General features: G+C 38.3%; 7 protein-coding genes across 7 annotated transcripts; 4 read left to right on the top strand and 3 right to left on the bottom strand.

Annotated features, from left to right (window-relative positions):
• Positions 1–708: 708 nt before the first annotated feature.
• MONOS_1612 (uncharacterized protein) lies at positions 709–2024 on the bottom strand (the record flags this gene model as incomplete). The annotated part of the gene is made up of 2 exons (XM_067869032.1): positions 709–1547; positions 1605–2024. The coding sequence occupies 2 exons, from the start codon at positions 2022–2024 to the stop codon at positions 798–800; spliced, it is 1170 nt and encodes a 389-aa protein (XP_067731941.1). The 3' UTR covers positions 709–797.
• Positions 2025–2746: 722 nt separating this feature from the next.
• Positions 2747–13527, bottom strand: MONOS_1611 (putative cleavage and polyadenylation specificity factor subunit 1; the record flags this gene model as incomplete). Its single annotated transcript, XM_067869022.1, has 2 exons — positions 2747–13333; positions 13420–13527. 2 exons carry the CDS (start codon positions 13525–13527, stop codon positions 2978–2980), a joined length of 10464 nt encoding a protein of 3487 aa, XP_067731940.1. The 3' UTR covers positions 2747–2977.
• A 264-nt stretch (positions 13528–13791) lies between these two features.
• On the top strand, positions 13792–15203 carry MONOS_18580 (uncharacterized protein). The gene is made up of 3 exons (XM_067871612.1): positions 13792–13953; positions 14017–14163; positions 14245–15203. Exons 1-3 carry the CDS (start codon positions 13881–13883, stop codon positions 15126–15128), a joined length of 1104 nt encoding a protein of 367 aa, XP_067731939.1. The 5' UTR covers positions 13792–13880; the 3' UTR covers positions 15129–15203.
• A 15-nt stretch (positions 15204–15218) lies between these two features.
• Positions 15219–15729, top strand: MONOS_18704 (putative oligosaccharyltransferase complex subunit epsilon). Its single transcript, XM_067871748.1, has one exon. The coding sequence runs from the start codon at positions 15271–15273 to the stop codon at positions 15592–15594; it is 324 nt and encodes a 107-aa protein (XP_067731938.1). The 5' UTR covers positions 15219–15270; the 3' UTR covers positions 15595–15729.
• Positions 15730–15894: 165 nt separating this feature from the next.
• MONOS_1610 (uncharacterized protein) lies at positions 15895–18267 on the bottom strand. The gene is made up of 4 exons (XM_067869012.1): positions 18167–18267; positions 18003–18096; positions 17741–17952; positions 15895–17692 (listed from the first exon to the last, which is right to left on the bottom strand). The coding sequence occupies exons 1-4, from the start codon at positions 18203–18205 to the stop codon at positions 16460–16462; spliced, it is 1578 nt and encodes a 525-aa protein (XP_067731937.1). The 5' UTR covers positions 18206–18267; the 3' UTR covers positions 15895–16459.
• Positions 18268–23582: 5315 nt separating this feature from the next.
• Positions 23583–24369, top strand: MONOS_1609 (uncharacterized protein; the record flags this gene model as incomplete). The annotated part of the gene is made up of 2 exons (XM_067869001.1): positions 23583–23775; positions 23861–24369. 2 exons carry the CDS (start codon positions 23583–23585, stop codon positions 24367–24369), a joined length of 702 nt encoding a protein of 233 aa, XP_067731936.1.
• Positions 24370–24403: 34 nt separating this feature from the next.
• On the top strand, positions 24404–24781 carry MONOS_1608 (uncharacterized protein; the record flags this gene model as incomplete). The annotated part of the gene is made up of 1 exon (XM_067868990.1): positions 24404–24781. One exon carries the CDS (start codon positions 24404–24406, stop codon positions 24779–24781), a length of 378 nt encoding a protein of 125 aa, XP_067731935.1.
• Positions 24782–24920: the final 139 nt, after the last annotated feature.

Genomic DNA, 24920 nt, shown 5'->3' with positions numbered 1-24920 from the left:
GTAATTTATATTTATCTCACTTTTTTTGTCTCAATTTTGCCTTCTCTTTTAACGAGTTTTGTCGTGTTAATTAAAATATTTAATTAATAAATTTGAGAGATTCGTTCAATTCACTTTCATTCAAATTGACAATTAAGCCAGTACTCAATAAATATTATGTATTTATGTTGTTCAGTTCTTTAAATGAATGGAGCCAAAATTTGCGCTTGTGTGTCAACGACCAAGAAAAAACTGACTATTGATTCAAAACACATCAATCCGGGAGAAATCATTGCATAGCATTGTTCACCGAGTTTTCATTTTCCTTGCTTTCTCCTCACTCTTTAAAACTGAAAGGCACTCTGTCAAAAGCATCTTCTTTTTTATCATTAAGTTCTTTCCATTTCTTCTTCTTCTCTTGTGTCTCAAAGAATCTCCAAATTCAATCTGCTTCCCCTTTTTAATGATCAATAATCATTTCAAGAGGTTGATGATTCCTCCATCAGTTGTGAATTGTTTTTTATGAATGAGTGAAAATTCTCCATCTGAAGAAACTGAAATGGTTTTGAATTGTGCAAAAAATTTTTTATTAGTCAAGTTTGTGGGAAAAAATATTTCCTCAAAACGAAAAGAACCACTTCTTCATCATTCGACTTGAATTTTTTTTCCTGCTTTTACTCATCAAAATGAAGTAAGATTAAAAATAATACTTTTTAATAAAAAAAATGCTTTCAATAACGTTAGTTTTCTATTTTTAAGAAATGATGAAAAAAGAGAAAATGAACATCAGAGAAACAAAATTTGAGCGCTTCATTTTCTCAAACATTCACAAAATAATCTGAAATATCTAGTGACATGGAATATATATTTTTATTGTTAAGGAAGCCAAATATTTCATGAAAACAAACAATAATATCTTCGAATCCTTCTTCTTCCATCTTATCAAATACTTTTCTTTTCAAGACTTTTCTTTCCTCTTTTCCCTTTTCTCCTTGAACTTCTTCTTCTTTCAATTTCTTTGAAACATTCATAAAAATCATCAAGCTTTCATATGTCATTTCGTCATCCAACATTGGACGCTGAATCACCTCCAAAACAGCATCAATGGCTCTGCCTTTCAATAAGTCATCAGTCTTCATCGCTCTGCTTTTCCCTGCACTTCCAAATATGCAAATGCATTTTCTGCTAATTTCCATGTAATTCGCCTTCGCTGCTCTGAACACTTGAACAATGCTGTCAATTAGTAAAGCATATTCTTCATTCCTCGATCGACAAAAGCAAAAGAAAGAATCCAGTGTAATGAGCCATCTCATCAAAACAAGAACTTCTTTCGTTTCTTCTTCTCTCTTCCAATTCACACACTTTGAAAGCTCCTCCAATTCTCTGGTCGCTTCTCTCGCAAAATGCAGTTCATTCACAATAATGTCTTTTAAGCTTCCATCGCTCCAAAATCTCAAGATCAAAAACTGCCAAGCCGATTGATAGGCAAGCCGAGTTAAATTATGATGCTCTTGATGATACTTGATGATCTCTGTTATTTCGTCCAAATACAATTTTCTTTCAATGTACTATTCAAAAGCAAGAAAGATACAAAAGCATGAAAAACGAAACAAAAATTCTCATACGCAATTTCTCAAACGTCTCAGCGTTATCAAAGCCATTTCCACTTCTTTTTGTTTTGCCTCGTTTATATCCTTTATCGATGCAGCTTTCAGAAGACGAGGCACGCAAACTGAAAGCAAATCAAATGAAATGTAGCCATTTATGGAAATATAGCATTCGCAGAGATCAATAATCAGCTTTTCATTCTTTCCTTCTTTTTTCATTTCTTCATCAAAGATCATATTCTCAAATCTTTTGAACAACGAATATGTGTAAAGGCTTTCATTCCAAACATTTTCCATTGCAGTGCAGTACCCGATATGCTTCAATAACCAAATGACATTTTCCAGAGATATTTTCTTTTCTCCAATCATTTTGTCAACTCTATCGAAAAGCTCTGCTGTGAGAATAGAATCAAGTTCTTCTATGTTCATCTCGTCCATGAGTCTATTTAGTTCCTCGATTTTCAGTTTCTGCTCTTCCTCGCTGAAGCGTTCCAGTTCATAAAATGATTCTGCAAGAAAAAAATCAAGAAAAACAGTCATCCAGAACTCAAACTCAACAATAATTGCACGCCAGTGAATTTGCTACAGATGCTCTTCCCCTGCATTTTTGAAATGCATTGCATTCAGAAAACAACACAATTTTGTTATTCGTATCGAATTCGCATGTGTTTGGAAGAAAGAAAATGTTGGAAAATAAAAATGTTTAATATGAATAAAATCAATAGTGTTCGCACAGTTATTTTTTGCATTTGAATTTTTGACAAGATAATAAAAAGATAAACAAGGTTTTATCTTCTTTTGGCTTGTTGTTATGGATATATTGATCAAGTTGAGTTTAAGAAATAAAAAATTTTCAAAGGTTTAATGAGAGAAGAACGCATTGAGGCATCTTGTAGCAATAATGTTATTCAATTGAGAACAAAGAACTTTAATACAACAATTAAGTTACATTTTTTGGAAAAAAAACATTGAAGCATTTTTCAAAAAAAAATTTTTTATTTCTTCATCACATTTTTCACATTTCACAACACTCACACGAAAAACAAGAATAAATATTTATTAATTTATTTTCCTTCTATCCGTCATTGTTACAATTTGCACAAAACTTTCACAACTTTGAATATCTTTAGGCTGAATAAAATAAACAAATAGCGTTTTAGAAAATTGTATTTTGGGGTATATTTTTCTACGATTCATTCGTGAAAAAAAAGCAGCCTATTTTCGAACGAATGAATGAGTTTAAACTAAAAATATCAAAAAGAAAGAAAATTATTTATTTTTTAGTTGCACTTGCAGAGTTTCTTAGTGGGAAAAATCTCCAAGCACTTGATACGCGTTGGGTTTAATCAAAAATCAGATCAGTACATTTTTGAGGGAAACTGCTCTGAAAACTACAAAATATATGCGTTAATTGATGTTAGTCTATCCAACAGCATGACAATCTCACATTGCTTCATCATCATTTTTTGTGCGATCAATTCTCTTTCCGAATAATTCAGCTCCAAAAACTTTAAAATAACCTCGCCATCAAGTACGGTGCCACGATCATAGTTATTGTTCTGCCCCAGCCTGCGCCTTGTTGGTTGACCTCTGAATGCAACAACTCGAAACTCTGTTGGGTTTGTCCCTCCGAGATAGTAACCGTTTGCTGTCATCAGTTCGGACAAATATCGAAGTTGAGCCACCACATCTCGATGATTGATGGACACCACACTCGAAAAAGATCCGCTATGAGAAGTGGATATGCAATTAACAAATGGAATTTCTTCCTTTGTTTGTTGCATTTGCAGGATAGTTCCGATATGTGACTGTTCGGTCTGAGACAAAGAAAATGATGCATTCGAAGGGTATGAAGCTATAACAGGCTGCAGTGAAGCTCCGCTTCCACCCAAATGGTAGCTGTGTGTCTGTAACAAGATATCAGTTCCGAGTGTATCTCTGCTTCCTTGAGTAAACTGCATCATTGCTAAGTTCCCTTCTTCATCATGAACAACCATTCGCTGTGACGATCCAGACACAAGATACGCACATTCTCCTGAACTTCCAATACGCCCAATAGATCCAGTGCCAGTTGCTCCACCACTCCCCATTACTGACAGGCCACTTTTCGCCATGACTGTAAGTGCACGCTGATCAGCACGCCACTCGACGACAGACCATGTTCCATCAATGTCTCCCACATAAATGATGTTTCGCCACACTTTCATGCTTACCGCCGCCACATCCATTTCAGTCATTGCTATGCCTAACAGCTCCCTGTTCCTATCCCATCGATAGCAGAACAGTTTTTGCTTCATTGCCACAAGAAGAAGTCCCTGTGGAATGCCAGCAACGCAAGTTATTGATGCTTTTTCTGCTGCTTCATGTAAATGAACAAGCCGATAGCAAGGAGACGAGTTCCATTTCACAGCAGCTGATGATAAAAATGGGGAAAGCAATGGAGTGGAATGCGATGAAGACTCATTGCCAAATGGAGGTGGGGCAATTCCATACAGAGGAGCAGCTGGAACCAAATCAAACAATAAAACTCTTCCACGAGCAATAACTTCTTCACCCCGAACTTTTGTTGTTCCAACGACAATTATATCGCGAGTGGTAAGCATTGACTCATCGTTAAAAGAGGCATTAGCAGCCATCTTCTTTTGAAGTCGGGCAGTTTGTTCGTGGAGTGTTGCTGCTGAGTTATTTGAAGAAAAGTAAAAAGCGTTGCTGATATTGTTGAATCTTGAGCCAGTTGATGTAGACGGAGCAAAAGCGGGAGAGCAAGGTGGATATCTGCTGTAATCAGAACGAAGAGGAACAATGCTAAAGGCAGATACATGCTCATCGACGTCTAATGTTATCTTTGATTGAACTGTCCAATCAACAGGCGAAATAGCAATAATAGAAAACTGTTCGTGAAGAGATTCTGGAAACCAACAAGCAGACGAATCAGATGACGAAGCAGCTTCATCAGCAGCATCCGCAGAGTTCGTTGCACGCGACCCGCTCTTTCGGATGTTCTGAGTTTGAATAACTCCGCTTTCATCTCTCAAGGAAGAGGCAAGCGTCTTTTGAACTCGCCGACTTTCAGTATCAACCGAAGTGCTGCTGTTTAACTGGTCGTCCAAATCAACAACCACATCATCATATGCTTCGTCTAATTTTCCGTCGCTTTCGTCTCCTTTCAGATCAGCTCCATTTGAGTTTCTGGGAATTCTTCCCCAACTGTCACTACCCGAGTGTTGCTTGTCTTGCAATTCGCAGACTTCATCAACAAGTTCAACTTTTCTTCTTTTCTTCTTTTCAGGCTTTGCAGCAACTGATTTTGACTGAGAAGATGATGGCCTTCCTCTCCCACCTCGATATTTTCTATCATCGTAATCGTCGTCGTCGTCATCATCATCGTTGTCATCGTCATCTTCTTCATCTTCCTCCATTTCGTTCTGCATCATCTCAAATGTCTTTCGGATCATTACCGAAACAACCACAATAAGCATTCCCGTTGGACGATGCAGCTCCACCCGATGAGGCGTGGCATGAAGCGGAATTCTTTTCCCAATCCACTCATTCAAAGGAAGCTGTGGAGAGGCCAGTGAAGATGATGCACCTGAAGGCAAATTGAATGTTTGAGGTGGCAAAGTGAATAATGTTGCTTGGTGATTTGGAGATAAAGCAACCAGAACAGGAGGTGGACGAGTTATTGGTGGAACGAGCGAAGGAAGCGAAGGAAATGGAGAAGATGGATTGTAGAAAAGTGATGACAATGAGGTTGATGAAGATGATGAATGAGAATATGAGCTATCTGAATCGAAGCCAGAAAGAGAAGGGAAAAGAAGTCGTTGGGATTGTGGGTGAATTGTATCGAGGGGGATGACAGAAGAGAGTGATGGAAGTGTTGAAAGAGAAGCCCTTTGTGTGATGGAAGGAACAAAGAAAGACGATTGGGTGAAAAATGAAGGGGACACGTGGAATGGCTGTGGATACCCTCTGTTCAAGAAGATAAACAAAGGAGTTAATCCAGACACAAAACAGAGAAGAGGAAGCGATGAAGACGAAAATACAGAAGAAGAAGACAATGAAGAGAGCGTTGAGTAAGAAGTCGATGAATCGAGATGATTAGTTGGGATGACTGAAGTGCGAGGGCATTGATGATGCTGCTGCAGTGCGAAAAGACTCGTTGCGGCGAAATTCATTTGTGTTACATACGACGATGAAGATGAAGATAACGTAAGTAAATTAGCAGCAGCAGCAGGAAGTCTGAGTGTTAGGAAAGGAGGTGGAAGCGAAACGGGAAGCTTGGAAAATGAGAGTTTGCCGAAGGTTGATTGAACAAAAAGCGGGCGAAGATCAGTCTTCTCGAAAAATAGACGGAGAAAGAGGACTTCTCCGTTGCTCATCAAGGCAACAAGAAGTGGTGGATTTGGTGCAGATGACAGTTGCAGTGAACGAGATGGAGCTGCAGCTGAAGAAGAATATGAGCCAGAAAATGCATCTGAAGATGGCTCTGTGTCGATTAATGTGTCAGTCTTACTGGAGTGGACAAGTGCAAGTGAATAGCAAAGATTCTCTTCGATTCTCTTTGACTGTCTTGTTTGCGCAGTGTATTGAGATGTTCTCATGTTCATTCCTTCGTCTTCCTGTGAGAGCGAAGACAGCTCAGACGAAGAGAAAGCAGAAGATGTCCCCACAACAGTCATTGTGTTGAGACAGAACATCAAAAGTGTGCCGTCACATTGAGTAAGAACAAGATATGTGAATGGAACAGATGGAAGTGCAGCTTTGTTCATTACATTCATCGACAAAGGCGCCAAAGAAGATGGCTGTTGCGAAGACGAATACAGCGACTCGCTTGGCAGCATCTCTGAAGCAGCCAGAATGCCATCGGCATCTGCTCCTTCGCTGTGGCTTCTGAGCATTCTGCCCTCTTTCTCTTCTTTCAGCAGCTCTTTCTTCCATTTTCGGATGAGATGGCGCACAGATGGCTTGCTGGGCACTGTTTGACTGAGCTGCGTGGAAAATGGTGGGGCAGACGATGCAACGACACTCCAACCGCTTCCGCCATTCAAAACAGAAGTTGGAGTAAGCGTATGACGTCTGTATGTAATGAAAGCAGGAATATCATCATTTGCAGAAGAAGAAAAAGAGGAAGAGGAGGAGGAGGAATGTTGTGATGTGAGATGATGTGGAGAAATTGAGCTTGAGAAGGAAAGTGGAGAAGGTTCGAGTGACGACGATTCTTGTGCTGAGAGAGGAACCGAAGTGGAAGACATCGATGAAAGTGAAGAAGACGATGAAGCGGCAGTAGAGGCGAAAAGAGGGGAGTGATATGCAGACGAGTGTTGAGTGGAAGAGAGAAGAGGATAACTCGAAAGAGGTATTCCTCTCAAGCCATCTGGTCTGTGTGCTTCTGACATGCCGCAACGGGCAGAGTGCTCCCGCAGTGCCTCAACAGCACCAGAGAGCCATTTTGGATATGATGAAGTTGGAGGAAGAGGAGACAATGATGATGAAGAAGGAGAAAAAGTGAAGTTTGGATCAGCTGGGAGCGGAGCAGAAGGAGTGTAGCCTTCGTTTTGTGAGGCAGATGATGTGGAAGAGAAAGAGGAAGAAGGCATTCCCGTCAGCGAACGCAGTGATGAGACAGACAAAGCAGGTGAGTGTGTTTGAGATGAAGTGCTGTCGCTGTCAGAAACAGAGGTTGGCAGATAAGGGGAAGGCATTGGATGCATGCTTGTGGTATTTGAGGAGTTCTGAAGCAATGTGGAGGAAGACAAAACAGGTGAAATAGGAAGAGAAGAGTAATCTTGGTTTAACGTTGAAGGAGACAGCAGCATAGAATTCTCGAGATTAGAAGAAGCGCGGTGCATTGGGGTGAATGAAACAGAAGACGCTAAAGATGAAGAAGACTGAATTGAAGTATCGGAAGCATTCGAATTAGCAGACGAGCTGTATTTTGCAGGAGAGTTCTGCAGATTGGTGACAGCTTCGTGTGGCATCAGCTTCAAATGGCGAGTGAAGAAATGTGTGTGGTCAACAAACATTGTCGCTGCTGTCACAAAAGGCTGGTTTATCCTCTGCAGTTTTGGCTGATGCATCACAAACGAGGAATCTGAAGCAGAATTTGATGCAGCAGTTGCAGTTGCAGCTTCAAAGAGACTGGAAACGTTGACTCTTTCAAATGAAAACACACATGTGAATGAAGGCGTTTGAGGCGCAGGAGGAGGAGAGGAAGAAGCTGAGCCATAGAATGAGCCTGATTCCTTCTTTGAAGCAGAAATTTTTGAGTCTGCATCATGCGAAAGGAAAGCAGAAAGAGAGAAATGCGAAGAAGAACCTTCGTGACTGCCAGAAGAAGAAGAAGAAGAAGAAAATGATGAAGACAGTGGTGACGGTGATGATGACGCTTGATCAGCAAATGCTTTTGAAAGGACACTTGGTGGCTCATTTTGATTGGAGTATTGAGAAAGAGAGGAATCTTCCTGAATGTTTGTTATTTGAGATGATGAACTAAATCCTCCAGTCGAAGCTAATGAAGTGTTTTGTCCACCAGGCAAGAGCAAAGATGCAACTGACTGTTCTGATGTTTGCTCAGCGTTTGGAAGAATTTGCGTTTTCAATCGAAATACAACAAGAGAAGAAGAAATTTCTGTTCGAACTTCGGTTTTCCTCTCCTTTCTGCAGTAAAACATCACATAATCTCCTTTAATTTCCACGCGAATTGGGAAAAGCGACACATTTTCATTTGACACATTTGGCTTCTTCTCGTCAGTCAGAGAAAGTGTTGCAGCCAAATCTGCTTCATCCTTAATTACAGTGGCAGTCTCAGAAGCATTGCTAGAAGTGAGCTGTTTGCCTTCTTCCTTCTTCTGTTCCTCTTCTTTTTGCTTTGAAGGTGACAGAAACTGCTGACACAGCAGCTGGCCATCAGAATCCACAAGAACAACGCCAGCATCGCCAGCAATGATGAACAGAAACGGCGAATGAGAAGCCTCTTCGTTGTGTTGTGAGGGCGTTGTGGAAACTGTGAATGCTGACAGAGCATAAATAGACGAGCCAATGCAGCGCTCCAAGTCTTTCGAACGAGCTTTTGATGGAACCGCTGAAGATGACTCATCTCCAATGTGTTTGTGGATCATCAAAGTGTGGCGAGGAACAAACGATGATTGAAGAGGAGATGGCATAAGTGTTGTTCCATGTGCTATTTCTTCCTCTTCTTCCTCTTCCTCTTCCTCTTCCTCTTCATCACTCAGCTCATCGCTTGACTCTTCGCTTGAAGACGATTCGTCTTTTCCTTCTTCCAAAGGCTCTGCTTCTTCTCCTGCATCTTTCATATCTTTCTCTTCCGCCTCTTCCAAAGAAGCACTTCTTCCTTTTCTTCTTCTCCCTTTGTGTTCTTTTCCACTTTCAATTGCGTCCATTTCCTCTCCTTCCTGTTTCAATCCAAATGTCTTTTCTGAATCTTCAGCCTCTCTCTTTGATAAAACATCCTTTGCTTCTTCATCTTCTCCATCAAGCGATACGCTCATCTGCTCACCTGCCCCTTTCTTCCCTTTATTCTTCTTCTCTTTCTTTTCCATCGTCTTGGCCTTCTGCCTGTTTGCATGCTGTTCTTCTCTCTCTTTCTTCATCGACTGCACAAGATGCTCAATAAGATCGTTATCTTCTGCATCTGTTGCACCCCACACTTCTGGTTCAACATGTCCTTCACCTCGTTCTTTCTCTCCTTTCTCCTTCTCCTTCTCCTTCTTCTCGTTTTGACTTTCTCCTGCTCCTCCATCAGTCAGCGCTGATTTCTCAGCTTCGCTTTTTTCAGCTTCCTTTGCTTCCCTTTCAAGTCTTTCCTGCTTCTCCTCCTCTTCCAAGCGCTTTTTCCACAGCGCCTCGCTTTCAGCTCTGTCAGCTCGCACCACTTCTTCTTCCCTTTCCATCTGTTCTTTCAGTTGATAGCAGAATCTGTGGCTGAAAAGACCAACATCATCCTGCTCGTCTCCATCCTCCTGTGATTCTTGTTGGATTATTCCCAATTGATGCGCTTTGTTCTGATTCAACTTGGATGCAGAAGAAGATGCTGCTTTTATTGTGAGCATTGGAGCAGTCAACATAACTTCCAATGGAAGTGTCTGAGTCAAATGAACCAACGCCCCTTCTGCACCGTATCCAACACATGCATACACTGAAGGAAGGGACTGTCTAAAGAAGGACGTTGAAGCAAAAGGAGTTGACGGAGAAGGAAGAATGGTCGAGAACGGAGGCAAAGACTGAAACGCGGAATAGAACGAAGAAGATTCAGGCGTTGCTCCACTCCTTTGCTCTCTTCGCAGTTGATATGTGAGCGATTTGAGTTTGTCTGCCTCTCTCTTCAGAGAAGGCAGCCAGTCGAAGTAAACACGAGCGAATCCGTGATGCACAGACACTAATGGTGATGTAAGAGGCGGAAGTGAAGACGCTATTTTTGTGGGAGAATGAAGCAGCGCGGAAGAAAGCTCCATGTTTATGTGTGTGTTGATGGAGGTTGGAGCCTTTAGGAAAGACAGAGGAAGAGTTGTGGATGTGCTGGGGACGATAATTGTCGAGTTTACTGAGCCAAATGACGGGAGAGAATCGACATATGTGAGACGGAGCGGAGCCAATGAAGACGATGGGAAGAGAAGATTGCTGAGCATCTTCTGTTCTTCTGTCAAACGAGGCATTTCAGCTCGCAGAAGCACCGAGTCAGAGGAATGCGAGCCAACAAATAGATATCGATGCAACGAAGATGAAAAAGAGGAAAGAGAAGAAAGATCTGCAGACGCGGCTGATGATGATCCGCCAGCGAGCGAAGAAGAGAACGAGTCGTTTTCCATCCAATCGTTCCAATCTGGCTTGCAGTGTTTGTTTGGATCGATCACGCAAACACACGACGGATGAACACACTCGCCAACAACAGACAGTTTCATCATCATTCCGTTTGGTCCGCACTGCCCTTTGTCGGCAGGTCTGTTGGAATTGTTCCTGGCAGCCAGCATTGAAGAAGAGGAAGAGGCAAATGATGAATAGCTCTCTTCTTGATAGTTCGTGTCATTCAATGTCAGCACGACAATCAAGCCATCTCTCAGACAAAGTACATAATGTGAGGCATCAAACGGAGCAACATAAGCTCCTCCCAACGAGATTGGGATGCGAAATGCCCGTTCGCGCTGCCTCAGCACGGCAGACACCGACTCCTGTGAAAGTGTTGAGTTGTCCGTGATGATGGATGAAGCAGACGATTCTGAGGGTACAACCACAGATGATGATGACTGTGATGATGAAAACAGTTTAGAAGCTGCGGAAGATCCATCGTGTGCTGATGAAGCAGAAGCAGCAGAAGAAGAGTTCAATCTTCTGTTCAGCTTCATCTTCCCTGGAAACGACAGCGCCTGCTCCATCTCATCTTCCTCGTCCTCTTCAAACGCCATTCCGCCTCTTTTTCTGTCAAATCTGTTCGCCTTCATCTGCAGCTTGGAAACCGCACTGAGTGGGAAGAACACTTTTCCTCTGTGTGACACATTGCAGAACGTGAAGGAGCGAGGAATACCTGACATCAGGCGCTGCATTGTTCTGTCTATTTTGCGCTGTCTTTCTCGCTCGTCCTGTGTGGATGAGCTCAACTTGCCCCGCATCAGCTGCAGATGCACTTCGAGACACGCCACACGATCGCAGCGCTGATGATGTGTGGTGCAAAGAAGAGCGAGCTGTTGCTTTGTTTGTGGTGTGATGTTTCGAGAAGACGATGAAGAAGAAGAAGATGTTGATGAATATCCCGAATATGTCTGCATTGTCATTGGTGTTGTCGTTGTTGTTGATGTGTTGGTGAGGCTGTCCAAATACTTCTCGTTCTGTTTGAAATCTTTGTTCTGCACTGTTGCATCGTCATTCAACGCATCCCATTCCTCGTCGACTGTAAGCAGATCGTCGATGTCTTCAAATCCGTCATCTCTTTCTTTTGTGTATCCAAATCCATCGGCAGAAGCAGTAGAAGAAGAAGAAGAAGAAGATAATGAAGAAGACAGCATTGCGCCCTGCTTCTGGCTCTTCCTCAGCTCCACTGCTGATGCAGACTTCTGCTCCTCTGACTCCTCCAATATGACATCTGCCCAGGCATTCGCAGCAACCGCTGTGCGCGATGCTGCTGTCACGTGGAGCACAGCGCTGTTTGTGAAAAGAAGCACTCCGCCAAACGGAGGAGCACACGAAACGACGCGTGTGGAGTCTGAGGGGAGCGAGCCGGCTTGCCAGACGATGTGAGCAAAAGAGACAGGTGCGGGTGGGAGGACAGAGGAGGAAAAGGAAGAAGAAGATGAGGAGGAGGAGGGGGGTGAATGAGAAGATGAAGATAGAGATGATGAGGGATATGAAGATATGGAGGATGCATTTGATGATACATTTGATGATGTGGAAGAAGAAGAAGAAGTGTTTGAGGAAGACGGTGAAGAGTTAGATGAAGATGGCATGAATGATGGTGTTGAAGAAGACGAAGGAAGAAGCGAAAGGAAAGATAGAGAAGAGTTGAGAAGTGACACTGACGAGTCTTGTTCTTGTGAATTTATCAGCGATTGCTTAGTTGAAGTCAATTCAGAAGATGAAGATGATGATGAAGAAGAGGCAGAGCTTGCAAGCAGCAGCGTCGATGGTGTCAGGTCATCGGGTGTTTCTGCTTGTTCGTGTGAAAGCAAAAGATTCTGGGTGAACAGATGGAAGCGAGCAGCTGTGTCTGCTTTTTCGGTAGCACTGCCCTTCGGAGGGAGTTCAAAACGAGATTTCTTCAGCTCTTTGTTTATTCTCAGTGCCTGTGCAAATGTCATCCCATCGTCTTCGACAGTACCAACATTCGCAGGGCTCTCTGTGATTCTGCTCATCCCGTCCAAAAAGTCTTCCTCGTTTTCTGGCTGTCTAAACAAGCTGAACTCGGAAGCGTTGCCTTCCTCTCTCAGCATCTCTGTCTCGTCCATTGAGCTCACTTGCTCTTTGCTCCTTCTAACAACTCCTCCTCCTCTTGTTGTCGTCCGAAGTTGGTCTTCGAACTGAGAAGCGCGCTTTCTGATTGAAGAACACAGTGAAAGATAAATTGGATGACTTGCGCCGACTGCTAAAGGGATGCTTGGCATCAGGTTTCCTGGACAGTTGCGGAAATATGAAATATGCTGATCGAGTAACGGGTCATTCATTGAATCGGGTAATGAAGAAGATGACGTGGATAAGTGAGAAGACGTTGTGTTTTTAAAAGGCGTTGGTATGAATGAAGGTGTTGGTGGAAGTGCAATAACAAACAGATGATTTAAACAATTTTTCAGCGAAAGTGCTCCCTCCCATGTGTCAGCTCTTTCGCACAACACCGCTAATGTAGGCACGGCCATCTGTTTCATAAATGATACTGATATAATTTTGTGAACCTCAATGTGCGGTACAATAAGTTGAAGCGGAAGCAAATAGGGATTGCATTCAAATTTTGAAAGGCTTATTTCTGAATCATCAATTCGATCTAACATAAATTTCCTATCATTCGATGTTTCTTGAAAAATAGTCTCGAAATCTAGCCATGAACCTCGTTTTGTGAAAGGAAAAACAGCAATGCAATTTGAATAGCAAGGAAAAGCAGCACATCGTCCAAAATCTTCAACAACGATGTGAGGAGGTGGAAACAATGGTGCTGACGCAAGTCCTCCCAAAAAAAATTCATCCTCAAGTGTATATATGCCTCGCGTAACAAAAGAATATGATGAACTATCAAAGTGAATGATTGAAAGCTGTCAAATATTGGTTATTCAAGAAATGCAAAACGTTGAAAAGCCAAGAATTAAATTATAAAAATAAACTAAAATCTCAAGCAAACTCTTGCGATGCGAAATGAAATAAGAATTGAGTCCAAATGTTCTCCTGGAATTTTTATCACATTTAAACCTTCTATTTCGCCATGAATCTTCATTGAAAAACGTAACATCAATAAATCTCCTTTAGAGTTTTCGTAATGGCTCAATCTAGCATTAGGAGTTTTAAGGGCATAAACTTCTAAAAGTGATTGTTTCACAACAACAATATTGTCCTCTGTTTCTGAGATCAAATGACCTGAGATGCAAAATTCTGTACAAGAAGAATGGCATAATTGTTTAATGGCGAATGAAGGCTGATAACTCATTATTATGAGGTTACAAGCTAGAAATCGCCAAAAAATAAAAGAAAGAAAAATTCACAACTGATAAAGGCATATTTGATCATTGATCATTTAAAAAAGAAATATTGTTGATGCTTTTTTGATAAAAATAATATAAACCAACAAGAAAGGAAAACACTTTAATGGAAGCTATCAAACAATTATCGTTTAATCAAAACATAAGCTCACTTAAAATATTTGAAGAAAGATTTAATTGTATGCAACTGTGAGTAGTTTAATCAACGGTTTTAAAAAATAAAATACGATTTTTTAATTTAGATATTCGTAATATATATATGCACTCCTGTGACATGAAAGAAAAGATTATTATTAAGCAAGAAATTGAAATTATAATAAAATTGTGTTGTGAGTGGTGCACAAATTGTACAAATTCTATTTCCACAATAATCCAGCATAAAAAATCAGGTTTTTTTATTAATGATAAAATATGAAGATTCCTTTTTATATCATCTTCTAATTTGATAAATCTTTTTTTTTATTTTGCAGAACAAATTCAGCCATCACTTCAAAATGTTTCAGTTAATCGTTCAAAAAAGAATCATGAAAGGACAGTTTCTTCTCTAACTTTTTCGAAATATCAACTGCAATTACTGAAACGAAAAAAGAAAAAATCGAGACACAAGTCAAGTATTTCATATCCAATTCTTCCGGATGTAACGTCGCATAATGCTCAATTCGATGATGAAATTCACCACTTGGATTTTCTAGCCTTTTTCCGCATTATGTCGAATTCATTTTCAAAGAAATATGCAACATTTACCGAGATATGCGAGCTTTCACCATCATTCATATCTTTTCTTTTGTTTGCCTTGGATATAAGGAAGTCATCAAAGCTTTTTGAAAGATTACTCAACAAAAGCGAAAAAGATGACCAATTTAAACGAAAAACAGAACTTGACGAAATTAATTCTTGTTGTATCACTCAAGGCGCAATTAGTGTGTGCAACTCTTTATGGAAAAGCAAAGAAACGAAAGATATTGAAACACTCTTCGCTAATGGAATCGCAGCAACTTTAATAAGCAGTTTGATTAATGGATGGGATTCGTGGTTAATTTGCGAGATTTTGGATTCATTATTGTGCCTTTTAAGCCGACTTCATAAAGATTATGCATCTCTCATTGAAAAGGGGAAATTTTCTGTTTTTCAGGAACCGTCTGACTCTGAAACTTCGGAAAATTGCGTCTGTAAATTGATTTTAATGATAAAAGAATCGGGTGAGGAAGAAGGAATTGAAGATATTATTGAGGGACTTTCTCATCATTGTATTTTAGATGTTTTGATAACAACTGACCAAGTTATTGGAGTTGAAATGAGGAATGAAAGAGATGCAGAAGAAATTATATCAAAACGTTTCAAACCTAAATTTTGATTTATTATAAAAACTTTTTATTTGGAATTGTTTTGATAAAGAAATTTTTTTTTCAAAAATAAAAAATCTTCAAGTATGATATAAAGGGTTAATTGTGATCATAAGCTTTTGTTCTTCTTCAAAAAGTCAAAGTTCAAACGCAATGATGTCAGTTATTTCCTCGACATGGAAAAAATACAGAGCTAATAATGCTGTTCTCGTTCAATTTCTTGACTTATTTATCATCTTTTGTGCATTTATGACTGTGTCTGTTTTTGCGTACGGAATTGTCTTTTCGACTGCACCATACAATGCATTTATATCAGCGATATTTGCATGCGCCGGACCGTTAGTGTTCACAGTTAATCTTCGAATGCAACTTACGGATCCAAAAGAATTTTTCAACATATCGCCTGAAATGTCTTTCATGTCTTATCTTGCATGCAACGGATTGATCTTCTTTATTATCTCAAGCTTTTTGGGATAAAACCAATTTTTGCGTCGATTCGGTAACTTGGTATTCCGATAACTTTCACAACAGGAATGTTTACTCTGCATTTCAATGGAGCTTTTCTTTATGTTTTCTTCATGCAAACTTCAAATTAAAAGTACTATAAATCTCTATTATTTTTCTTTCTTTCTTTTCTTCAGAATGCTTTTGCGTAAAAAACACAAAGTTGAATGTTACGAAATTTTTTTTGGATTGACAAATGTTTTGAATTTTGTTTGAAAAAAACAGATTTTATAATTTCGAAACGAGAACAAAAAATGTGGCCTAAGAGAAAGAATCATGATATACGTTTATTTGTAGAATTTCATATTAAAGCAAGTGAAGAAAATATTCATGTTCTCTCTTATTTGAACCCAATAAGAAAAAATTTTTGAAACTTAATATTCAAATTTATTTCTCGTATCAAAATGAATTTTGTTAGCTTCAATATGACATTATTGCTTATCTGGTACGATTATACAGAAAGATTAAAAAAATGCTGCTCAACAGATCACAGATTAAAAACTTTGAAAAAAAAAACTCCAAAACAATATTCAAAACAATAAATAAAAAAAAAAGCGCTCAAACAACAAAGGCATCAATTTACTGATAATTTCAGAAATATTGGAATGATAGAGATGCAACATAGTATTCAAAACTGGAGCATATGCAACGTTATTAAAAATGTAGTTATTTGTTCACAGATATATCTAAAACATCTTTCAAATAGGATTTAAAATACCTTTTTGAAAATTGCAAATAGACAACTCATATGAACAAATAAACAAACAAAAATAAATTGTCTTCTTTTATGGCAACTATTGCCTTCTGCTCCATTTTATTGTTATTTTTTCTCTAAATTCTAAATGGGAACTGGGTATTCCTTTGCAGCAGCTTCATATTTCCGTGCTTCAGCTTTCTTGAACAGCACAATGCGAGCAGTGAATCCCTCATTCGCTGATGTAACACCAACACGCACAGCATCAGGTAGCTCTGTGTAGAACACTGGCTGCTGGCCATTGTCATAGAAAAAGACACATCTCCGCTGCTCCATATCAATTTCCATAGAAATCTCCATTCCCTTTTTGGGCTGGCGGTTGCTGCCTCCTCTCTTCCCGTTCGAATGCCAGATCACTCCAGCAGAGTTGATTTCTCCTCCCTTTGGAAGCCAGTCAAGATATTTGTTGCGCGGCGCAGTGATTGCTGATTCATCGGCAATTCCAATCGCATAGGACATTCCTGGTCCTTCAAGAACAATTGTGCATTCCCAGATTCCGGATGTAATAGGCTCTTTTGTCAGCGCTGTGTAAGTACTGTTCTTTATCCACTTCATTGTGTGGTTCTCTTCTTTTGCAACATTCGCATTGCCTTCTGTGTCTTCCCAGCCAATCTCAACTGGATCTCCAGCAGCAGCAAGAGCAAATTTCGCAATGTCTTCCTTCAGTTTTGTGTTTTCAATTTTGAGTTGCTCGTATTGGTTCTCCAATTCTTCTTTTTCGCTGCGGACTTTCTTAAGTTGCTGTGAAAACTGCTCTTCTCTGTCTTTTGCCTCTTTGAGAATAAGCTCTTTCAATTGTTCTTTTTCTTTTTCCACCTGAGACTCAAATTCTTCGCAGCTTCGAACTTTCTCGACATATGAATCAAATCCAGTGAATCCCAGCACGATACCTGCTGCAGCGTTTGTATCCTTCTTAACTCCGCATTGTTGATGCATTGTTCCCATTTCTGCCAACAGAAGAAGGGCAGCATCCTTCACAGAGCGCTCAGAATCGTGAGTAAGTTCAGCAGCTGCAGCTGCAATTTTCTCTTCGTTTGCAATGTCCACTCCAACAGATACAAGTTCTCTCAGCAGACGCAGCATGGCAGTCTTCACCTCAGCAGTCACAATTAATGGTCCATCAGCAGTTGGCAATGATGCAACAGAAGACGAACTTGCAGAATCGCATTCAACGCAAGGAATTACTTCCGTAAGAAGAACACTTTCTGCTTCACGGAGCAAAGGAAGTTCGGCTATGAAACTTCTAAATTCTGGAGCCATTGTAACCAGTTGCGTCAATGTGTCCAATCCAATAACACGTGTTCTAGGATTTGGAGACTGAAAAAAAGTATTATTATATCACGTGATTAAATCTTCGATGCAAACCTTTGTCAAAGATTGAGCATTTTTAACAAGTGTTTCATGAATTTCTGTTGTCTTGGAAGGCTCTCCATCATCAGCTTTCATTGATACGTGCCCGCTTAACAAAGACGAAAGACCAAGTGCAAGTTCTCGTACATCACCTTCAGAAGCCGCAATGACCTTTGTTAAAACAGACAAAATTCCTTCCTCCAAAAGAACATCACCGTTTTGGGGATCTTTAAAATTGAATAACATGATTTATTAAAACTGAATGCACAAAGCAAACTAAGAGAATACAATGTCATAAGATCTGACAGCACTTTTTTTGCATGTTCGGGGCATTTTTTCAGAGTAACAATCATGTGCACTGCTTCTCCGGGCTATCATTGAAATTTTTGTAATCACAAAAAATAATTTGAGGCAATGAATAGACTCAATGTTAATGCATACGGTAATCAATCGGATTTTCGAATTTGTGTTTGATTCCATCTTTAAGATACACTTTCTTTAAAAATCTCAACAAAGTCTGATCTAATGGAAAAACTAGATCTATGCTTTATTTGATCGAGAAATTTTTAGAAATAATGTGCAAACTTCACAATTATTTCTGTCGAATTTTTTTATAAATTAAAATCATTCCTTATCTGACTATTTTGTTAATTCTTCATTCTTCATGTCAAATATTTTTTGATAAAAAAAATATATCTGTTTTCATTTCATTCAGAGAAAATCACTTCAAAACAAAAATAATAAATATAATTTTAATTAATTTTCTTGTTTCTGAAATTGATATTTATAAGATTTTCCTATTTTTATTATTCTTTAAGATAATATGCAAATGTATAGTTAGTGTTAATAATGGTGGACACTTTCAATAACTGTGGACAGTAGCATTTTCTCAACAACCGTTGATAGTTGCTTTTTGACAATTAACCCAATTATTCCTTCAAAGAATATGAACTTATTAGTCATTCAAAGATGAAACAACTTGCTCTGCAGAATTTTGAAAAAAACATTTTTAATTTTCGGAGAAACCCTAAGAAATTAAATTTTCGTAGTTTCTCCGTAAATTAAAAATGTTTTTTTCAAAATTCTGCAGAGCAAGTTGTTTCATCTTTGAATGACTAATAAGTTCATATTCTTTGAAGGAATAATTGGGTTAATTGTCAAAAAGCAACTATCAACGGTTGTTGAGAAAATGCTACTGTCCACAGTTATTGAAAGTGTCCACCATTATTAACACTAACTATATTATAGTCCTTGACAAAACCCGGGACATTTCTGTGACAAAATCATATTTCAAATGTGAATTCAACTTCCAAACAAATTGAAAAAAAATTAATCAGACAAACTTTTATTATATTTTTTGTAAGGTTTTTTAAATCTTGCTTATCTCCTGTTGATAGACATTATAAATTTTGTTGATCATATTTCCATTAATCGAATGAAAAAAGCACAAATCTCACCCCCTCTGACGGACAAAAAGTTGTCACCAATAAAGGCCTCCGCAGAATACCGCAGATAACCAACAAAGTCCGAAAAAGTTGATTATCTATTAAAACAAGATGGAGTGAAACCTTCTGATCTCGTAAAAGACAAAAACATTTCACATTCATCAGTTTACCGACACATTGCTTCAATAAAAGCAGGAAGATATCCTCATCATATTGGACGTCCAGGATTGTTTGACAAAGAGGGTGATTATTTTTGAAATCATATCTTTTTTCGGTGTGTATATTATTCAAAGATTGTTAATTTTTGAAAGAAACATTTAAATTCAAAAGAGAAAAATCTTAATAATTGTTATTTTAAACAAATGGTTTTTCCGAATCAAAGATTAAAATGAATTCAATAAGCCTTTTCTCTTTTCAATGTTCATTTTATAATATTCAAGATCTTATTTTTAACCGAAAATTTTGTTTGAAAAAAATATGATTTCAAAAATAGTCACACAAGAAGAAGAAGAAGAAATTGAGGATTGTGCAATCGCTCAAATATTTTCTTCAAATAAAACAACTGTTTCAGATATCATCAGATTTGTCTGTCGTTTTTAATTTTGATAAATCAATCAATTTTATTTTTAACAGGCAGAAAATGTTATGATTAAAAAAAACAAGGACCAGACACCTTCTTTGAAGTGATTTAAAATTAGTGCAAAATGGGCTCGCAGATTTATAGAGAAATCCAATTTATTGAAATTGATTAAACCAAAATATATTGATCTTCGTCGACTTCAGTGTTCAACAATAGAAAATATGAGAAGTTGGTTCTCTTTATAGAAAAAAGTGATAAATGACAATCAAATTTCTTCTGACTTGATCATCAATATGGATGAAACAGGAGTATAAATGAAACAGTCAGAAGAAAAAATAGTTGTTTCAAAAGAAACACAATGCACTCTTATTCCTGAGTCGCAAAGACGCAAAAACGTAACATTGTTTTTCACTATATTTGCTGATGGCACATCTTTGGATCCGATCATGTTGTGGCCGTCCCACACGCTATCCGTGGATCTTAAAGAATGAAAATACCACCGAATTAACTGTTTCGCTAATGGAACTGGATGGATGAGTGGAAATGATTTAGAAATGATAATGACAGAAATATTTTTGCACAAAATTAATGAGAAAAGAATCGAGTTGCATGGATCATCTGCTCGTGCTTTAATTATTCTCGATGGCCTCACGTCTCGCCTTTGTTTTCCGGTAATGTCTTGGTGCAGAAAACATTTGATACATCTTCTTATTCTTCCTTCACATACTACGCACCTGACTCAGCCCTTGGACAGATTTGTATTTGCGCATTTCAAGAATTGCTTGAAAAAATCATTTCAAGTTCCTTCAGATTCCTCTATATCTTCCTACCGAAAAGCATTAATTCCAGCTGTTTCTGATGCAGTCATCTATTTTCTTTGCCCGAAAATTGTTTGAAAATCATTTGCAGAATGTGGAATTCATCCGTTTGACACTTCTGCCGTTTATCAGTGTCTTCCGCAGAACATTGAAGCCTCTTCGATGGTTGAAAAATCTTCAAACGATTCTTCACGTGCAAACAGCATCAGCCTGAAATTAATAACAGGGGATGATTTCTTCGAAAACTTCACCATTTAATTAGAAAAAAAGAAAAAAGTCTTCCTACTAGTTTTTCATTGAAACATAACACTTCGAAATGTTGTGAAAACGAATCATCGAACATAATGGACAAAAGCTCTTGCATATCTGAAAATACAGAAACTTTCAAAACTCAGAAACAAGAAAAGAAAACCATTGAATGCGATGATGTTATGTGCAAATTGCCTATAACAGAAAACGAACATGTTAACCATCAGAAAATTCTTCCGAAAATGAACTGCAAACCGGTGAAAAAAAGAAAAGAAAATACACTCGAGAAAGCGCTTGGGGATCAATTTTTAATTTTGGTTCATAACTTTTATTGAGAAGAATGCATTTGTTCACAGTTCAGCAAAATTGTCACTTCTCATAAAATCTTCTTATTATTCTTTTCGCGATTCTTTTTATTATCTATCAATGCTGCAATCACATCGTTTCGGATTTTTGAGTTTTTCCATTTGAAATTATTTAATCTTTCGGATAATTCATTCACAACAAAAAAACAAAGCAGTTCTCATATTTAATCTTGTTGATATGGGTGAAAATTTTTGAAAAATCACCACAGATCAAAAAACATCACCCATTACAGTTAATGAAATTCAATATTTTTTATGAAAATTTAATCAAACTCTTTATTGTTAATCATACATTGATTTTTTTTTTTCAGAATATGTCTTTAAAGAATTTTTGATTTAAAAACATATTTTGATCAAAATGAATTAGTTTTTATCACTTGAATACATTTTCTTCAATAAAAGAACGTTCAACAAAGCAAGATAATAGGAGTTCAATGCCACACTGAAGTTTCTCTTTGAATAATTAGGATAAAAGTGCTTGAATTCGTATCAACACAAGTTCCTTAAATCTCCAAGCTTTTGATGTTTTGAATTTGAGCAATATCTAACAAATCGCTTTAATAATAACATATGGGTGATTATTTTTGATATCAAATTTTTTTCTTTCAAAAATTTCGGTTCGAAAATTTTCCTTGAATATCAACAAAAGAACACTGAAAAAGGAAAAAACTTATTAAAGAAATCATCATCTTCATTTGAGAAAAAACACAAATTACAAACACAGTCGTTATGAATTGTGCATTTGAAAACAAATATTTTTTTCCAAAAATCAACAAGTTTCAAAAAATATCCACACCGAAAAAAGTTATGTTTTCAAAAATAATCACCCATATCCAATCAAATGAATTTATCAGAAGTTTAATGATGGAATCCAAGAATGTCTACAGATATTAAAAAATTTTGACGTGTTGCGCAATTTAAAAATTGAATTTAAACAAATGGTAATTATCTGTTGTTCTCTGTCATTAATCCGGGCAGCTGGAAACTTAAATATCACAACGGATCCTTGCGTTTCTTACCAATATTCGATTTTCCTTTTTTTATTTTCTAAACGGAACAGCACGCTATGAAATCTTGAGTATATTTCTCATAAAGAACAGCCGTCGTTCCTGTCTTGTTTTTTCTTCATATGGTATGGCCAATGCAGTGCTGAGAGATCATACTTTATTAATCTTGCCGTTTTCTCATCAGACAATTTTTTTATGATCAGGAAAGAGCAAAAGCTTACCAATTAATTACTATGCCTTGAATTTTTTTTTACGCAAAACTACTAAAAATTCTTTTTTCTAGTCAAAGGCATTCATTCATTCGAAGTCTTAAAATTAAACTCCTTCATCAAATTGTCAATGGATGCATTTGAACAACCGTCTCTCAAGATAATTTAAGGTCACTGGTACAGGAAAAAATAGACATGCGATTGTTGAATGTTACTCATGGAAATAGACGCTCTTCAAAATCAGAGTTTGCGTTAGCACAAAAAATAGTAATAATGGAACGTTGCAGATAACACACGAAAATCAGATAATAGCTTTTTCAGCAGTTTTGATGTTTTTATTATATTCAAAAAGCAATTCATCACAAAGGTTTTTTTTTTATTTTCTTTCTCTTATTTATTTTTAAGTTGCATTTATTGAGATTGTTAGAAGAATCTCCAGAATTCTGCTCCAAGGAAGAGAAAGAAGAACATACACATACACAGGAGCCTGGAAAAGTGGACAATGAACGAAGAGTCATTTTATTCATTGGAACAAACTATCGAAAATATGATGAACTGCAGTCGCAATGAAAGAACATGTGAAATGGGCTTGCGTTCGAAGCGAAAGAGATAAGTTGTCGTGAAAGGAAGAATTTTCGGAAGACAATTAAGAGGTCTCTTCCCCCACAAAAGACACGGAATTTATTGAAAATCCAAATTTTCTTCAAGCAGAGCCACATAAAGATCTTATGCATTCGTCCACTGCGAATCCAGATTGCCTTGAAACGCTCAATTCAAACTAAAAAATATCCCAATCAATTCTTTTCAGAGGTTGAAGAAAAGCAATTATGTATTTTGCATCTTACTGATCAACAGACAAAACATCTTTCTCGGTTAAAATGCTCCACTCGCTACAAACTCATCTTAAGGCTCTGTTTGCCAATCCGAGTAAAAATGCAGTTTTGCTTCAACTGAAGGCAAATGTACGTTCTCATCCATTTCTCTTCTCTTCTTTTCTCTATCTCCCCAAAAGCACATCAAACCTTCTTCCCTTCTTCTTCTTCGACACATTCATTTCAATCATTCATGACATCTCCACATCATAGTTTTCCTCCTTATCCTCGTCCTCATCTTTTTCCTGCTCTTCTCTAGAAGTGACCAATCTCTATCTGAACCCCAAACCACCTCGTCGTTCTGAGATTACCATGGCGCACCGCATTGGAACAATGCATCCTCTCCTCCTCCGACTGCTCTATCTCAACCTCTGTGCACAAGTGGCTGCTGCTTCTGGTGCATCACGTTCTTCTTCTTCTTCCTCCTCCTCTTCTTCTTCTTCTTTCTCGTTGCTTCGCTCTTCTGGAAACAGATTTCTGACAGACGAAGAGCAGCAGATGAGGAGTATGAAGCAACAGCAGAGGAAGAAGGAAAAGACAATATTTTGTTCTCTATCCCGATGCGTTTGAGGCGCTATCGCTGTTTGCAGAGTTTCGGATGGTGGAGCGGTATTCGGAGAAACTGGAGAAGAGGAAGAGAGAAAGAGAGAGAGCGAAGGAGAGAGAGAGAGAGAGAGAAGCAAGGAACGAGAGGAGAGAGGAGAGAAGGATAAGAGAACTGATTAAGATGAGGAAGGCATTAACGCCTGTAAATGATGGGGATAACAATGATGATGAAAATGAAAACGAAATTAATGCAGAAGAAAACAAGAATTATTCACTAATTAGAAGAGACTCTTCAAAGAAAGCAAAGAAAAAAGAAGAAACTGAATGCCTTTTCAACAGCTCCATTATCAGCGATAAAGACGAGCGAAGAGAGCAGAGACACAAGCAGAGAGAAAAACAGCTTCGTCTGATGAAATTGTGGGAGGAACAGAAGAAGAAGAAGAAGAAAAGAAGAATGGGAACACATGAAAATGAAGAAAATGGCAAAGAAGATATAGGAAAAAGACAAGAATCTGTTGAGCTGCATCCAACGTATATTACAACCGCACCCTGAGACTTGCACGCCAACAAACAAGAAGGAGAATAAAATGGCAAGCGAGGCGCAACAAGAGGCGAAAGAAAGCCAAACGCCAATTTTGACAAGAGAGCGGAAATTGGACTGCACGTTGAATGATTTATCTAATTCTGTCTTTGAAGATTTGAGCGATGAATTGGATGTGCCCCTCCGCTATGTTTGCATAAAAAGCGAGGAAAACGAGCAATTTGTGTGGAAGTTACAGGAAGTGTCTGTGTTTGCGGTTGCCGATACGAGGCAGACAAGTACGCAGTTGGATCTGATGAGTGCGCTGAAGAGCGTTCTAAAGCAAACCTGTGCGGAACTGCGAAGAGGAAGGGGGATGAAGTGGAGGGGATGGTGGCCGTACAAAGAGGAAGCAGAAGCGACACACAGGAAGGGAAATAAATGAGCAAGGAAAGGATCACCGCTGCTGTTTCAGAAGGAGAAAGGGATAAGAACATTCAGTTAGAACAGCGTGCATGGGAGAAGAGATGAGCTATCGTTCTCAAAATAGGAATCTTTCTCCGCTTTGCAGAATTCAACGGCAA

This window comes from Monocercomonoides exilis (genome assembly GCF_001643675.1).
Source record: "Monocercomonoides exilis strain PA203 chromosome Unknown scaffold10-1930038, whole genome shotgun sequence".
NCBI classification, from domain to species: domain Eukaryota; phylum Preaxostyla; order Oxymonadida; family Polymastigidae; genus Monocercomonoides; species Monocercomonoides exilis.
The sequence above is the reverse complement of the archived record's forward strand: the minus strand, read 5'-3'. Positions and strand labels throughout refer to the sequence as shown.

Excerpts from the sequence above, each read along its gene's own strand:
- MONOS_18580 (XM_067871612.1), top strand. The coding sequence starts at position 13,881 with ATGGAAGCTATCAAACAATTATCGTTTAATCAAAACATAAGCTCACTT. Across the intron at positions 13,954-14,016 it reads ATTTGAAGAAAGATTTAATT|ATATTCGTAATATATATATG; the intron begins GTATGCAACTGT and ends TTTTTAATTTAG. Across the intron at positions 14,164-14,244 it reads AATCCAGCATAAAAAATCAG|AACAAATTCAGCCATCACTT; the intron begins GTTTTTTTATTA and ends TTTATTTTGCAG.
- MONOS_18704 (XM_067871748.1), top strand. The coding sequence starts at position 15,271 with ATGATGTCAGTTATTTCCTCGACATGGAAAAAATACAGAGCTAATAAT.
- MONOS_1610 (XM_067869012.1), bottom strand. The coding sequence starts at position 18,205 with ATGGAATCAAACACAAATTCGAAAATCCGATTGATTACC. Across the intron at positions 18,097-18,166 it reads CGAAAATCCGATTGATTACC|CCCGGAGAAGCAGTGCACAT; the intron begins GTATGCATTAAC and ends TTTCAATGATAG. Across the intron at positions 17,953-18,002 it reads TATGACATTGTATTCTCTTA|ATCCCCAAAACGGTGATGTT; the intron begins GTTTGCTTTGTG and ends TCAATTTTAAAG.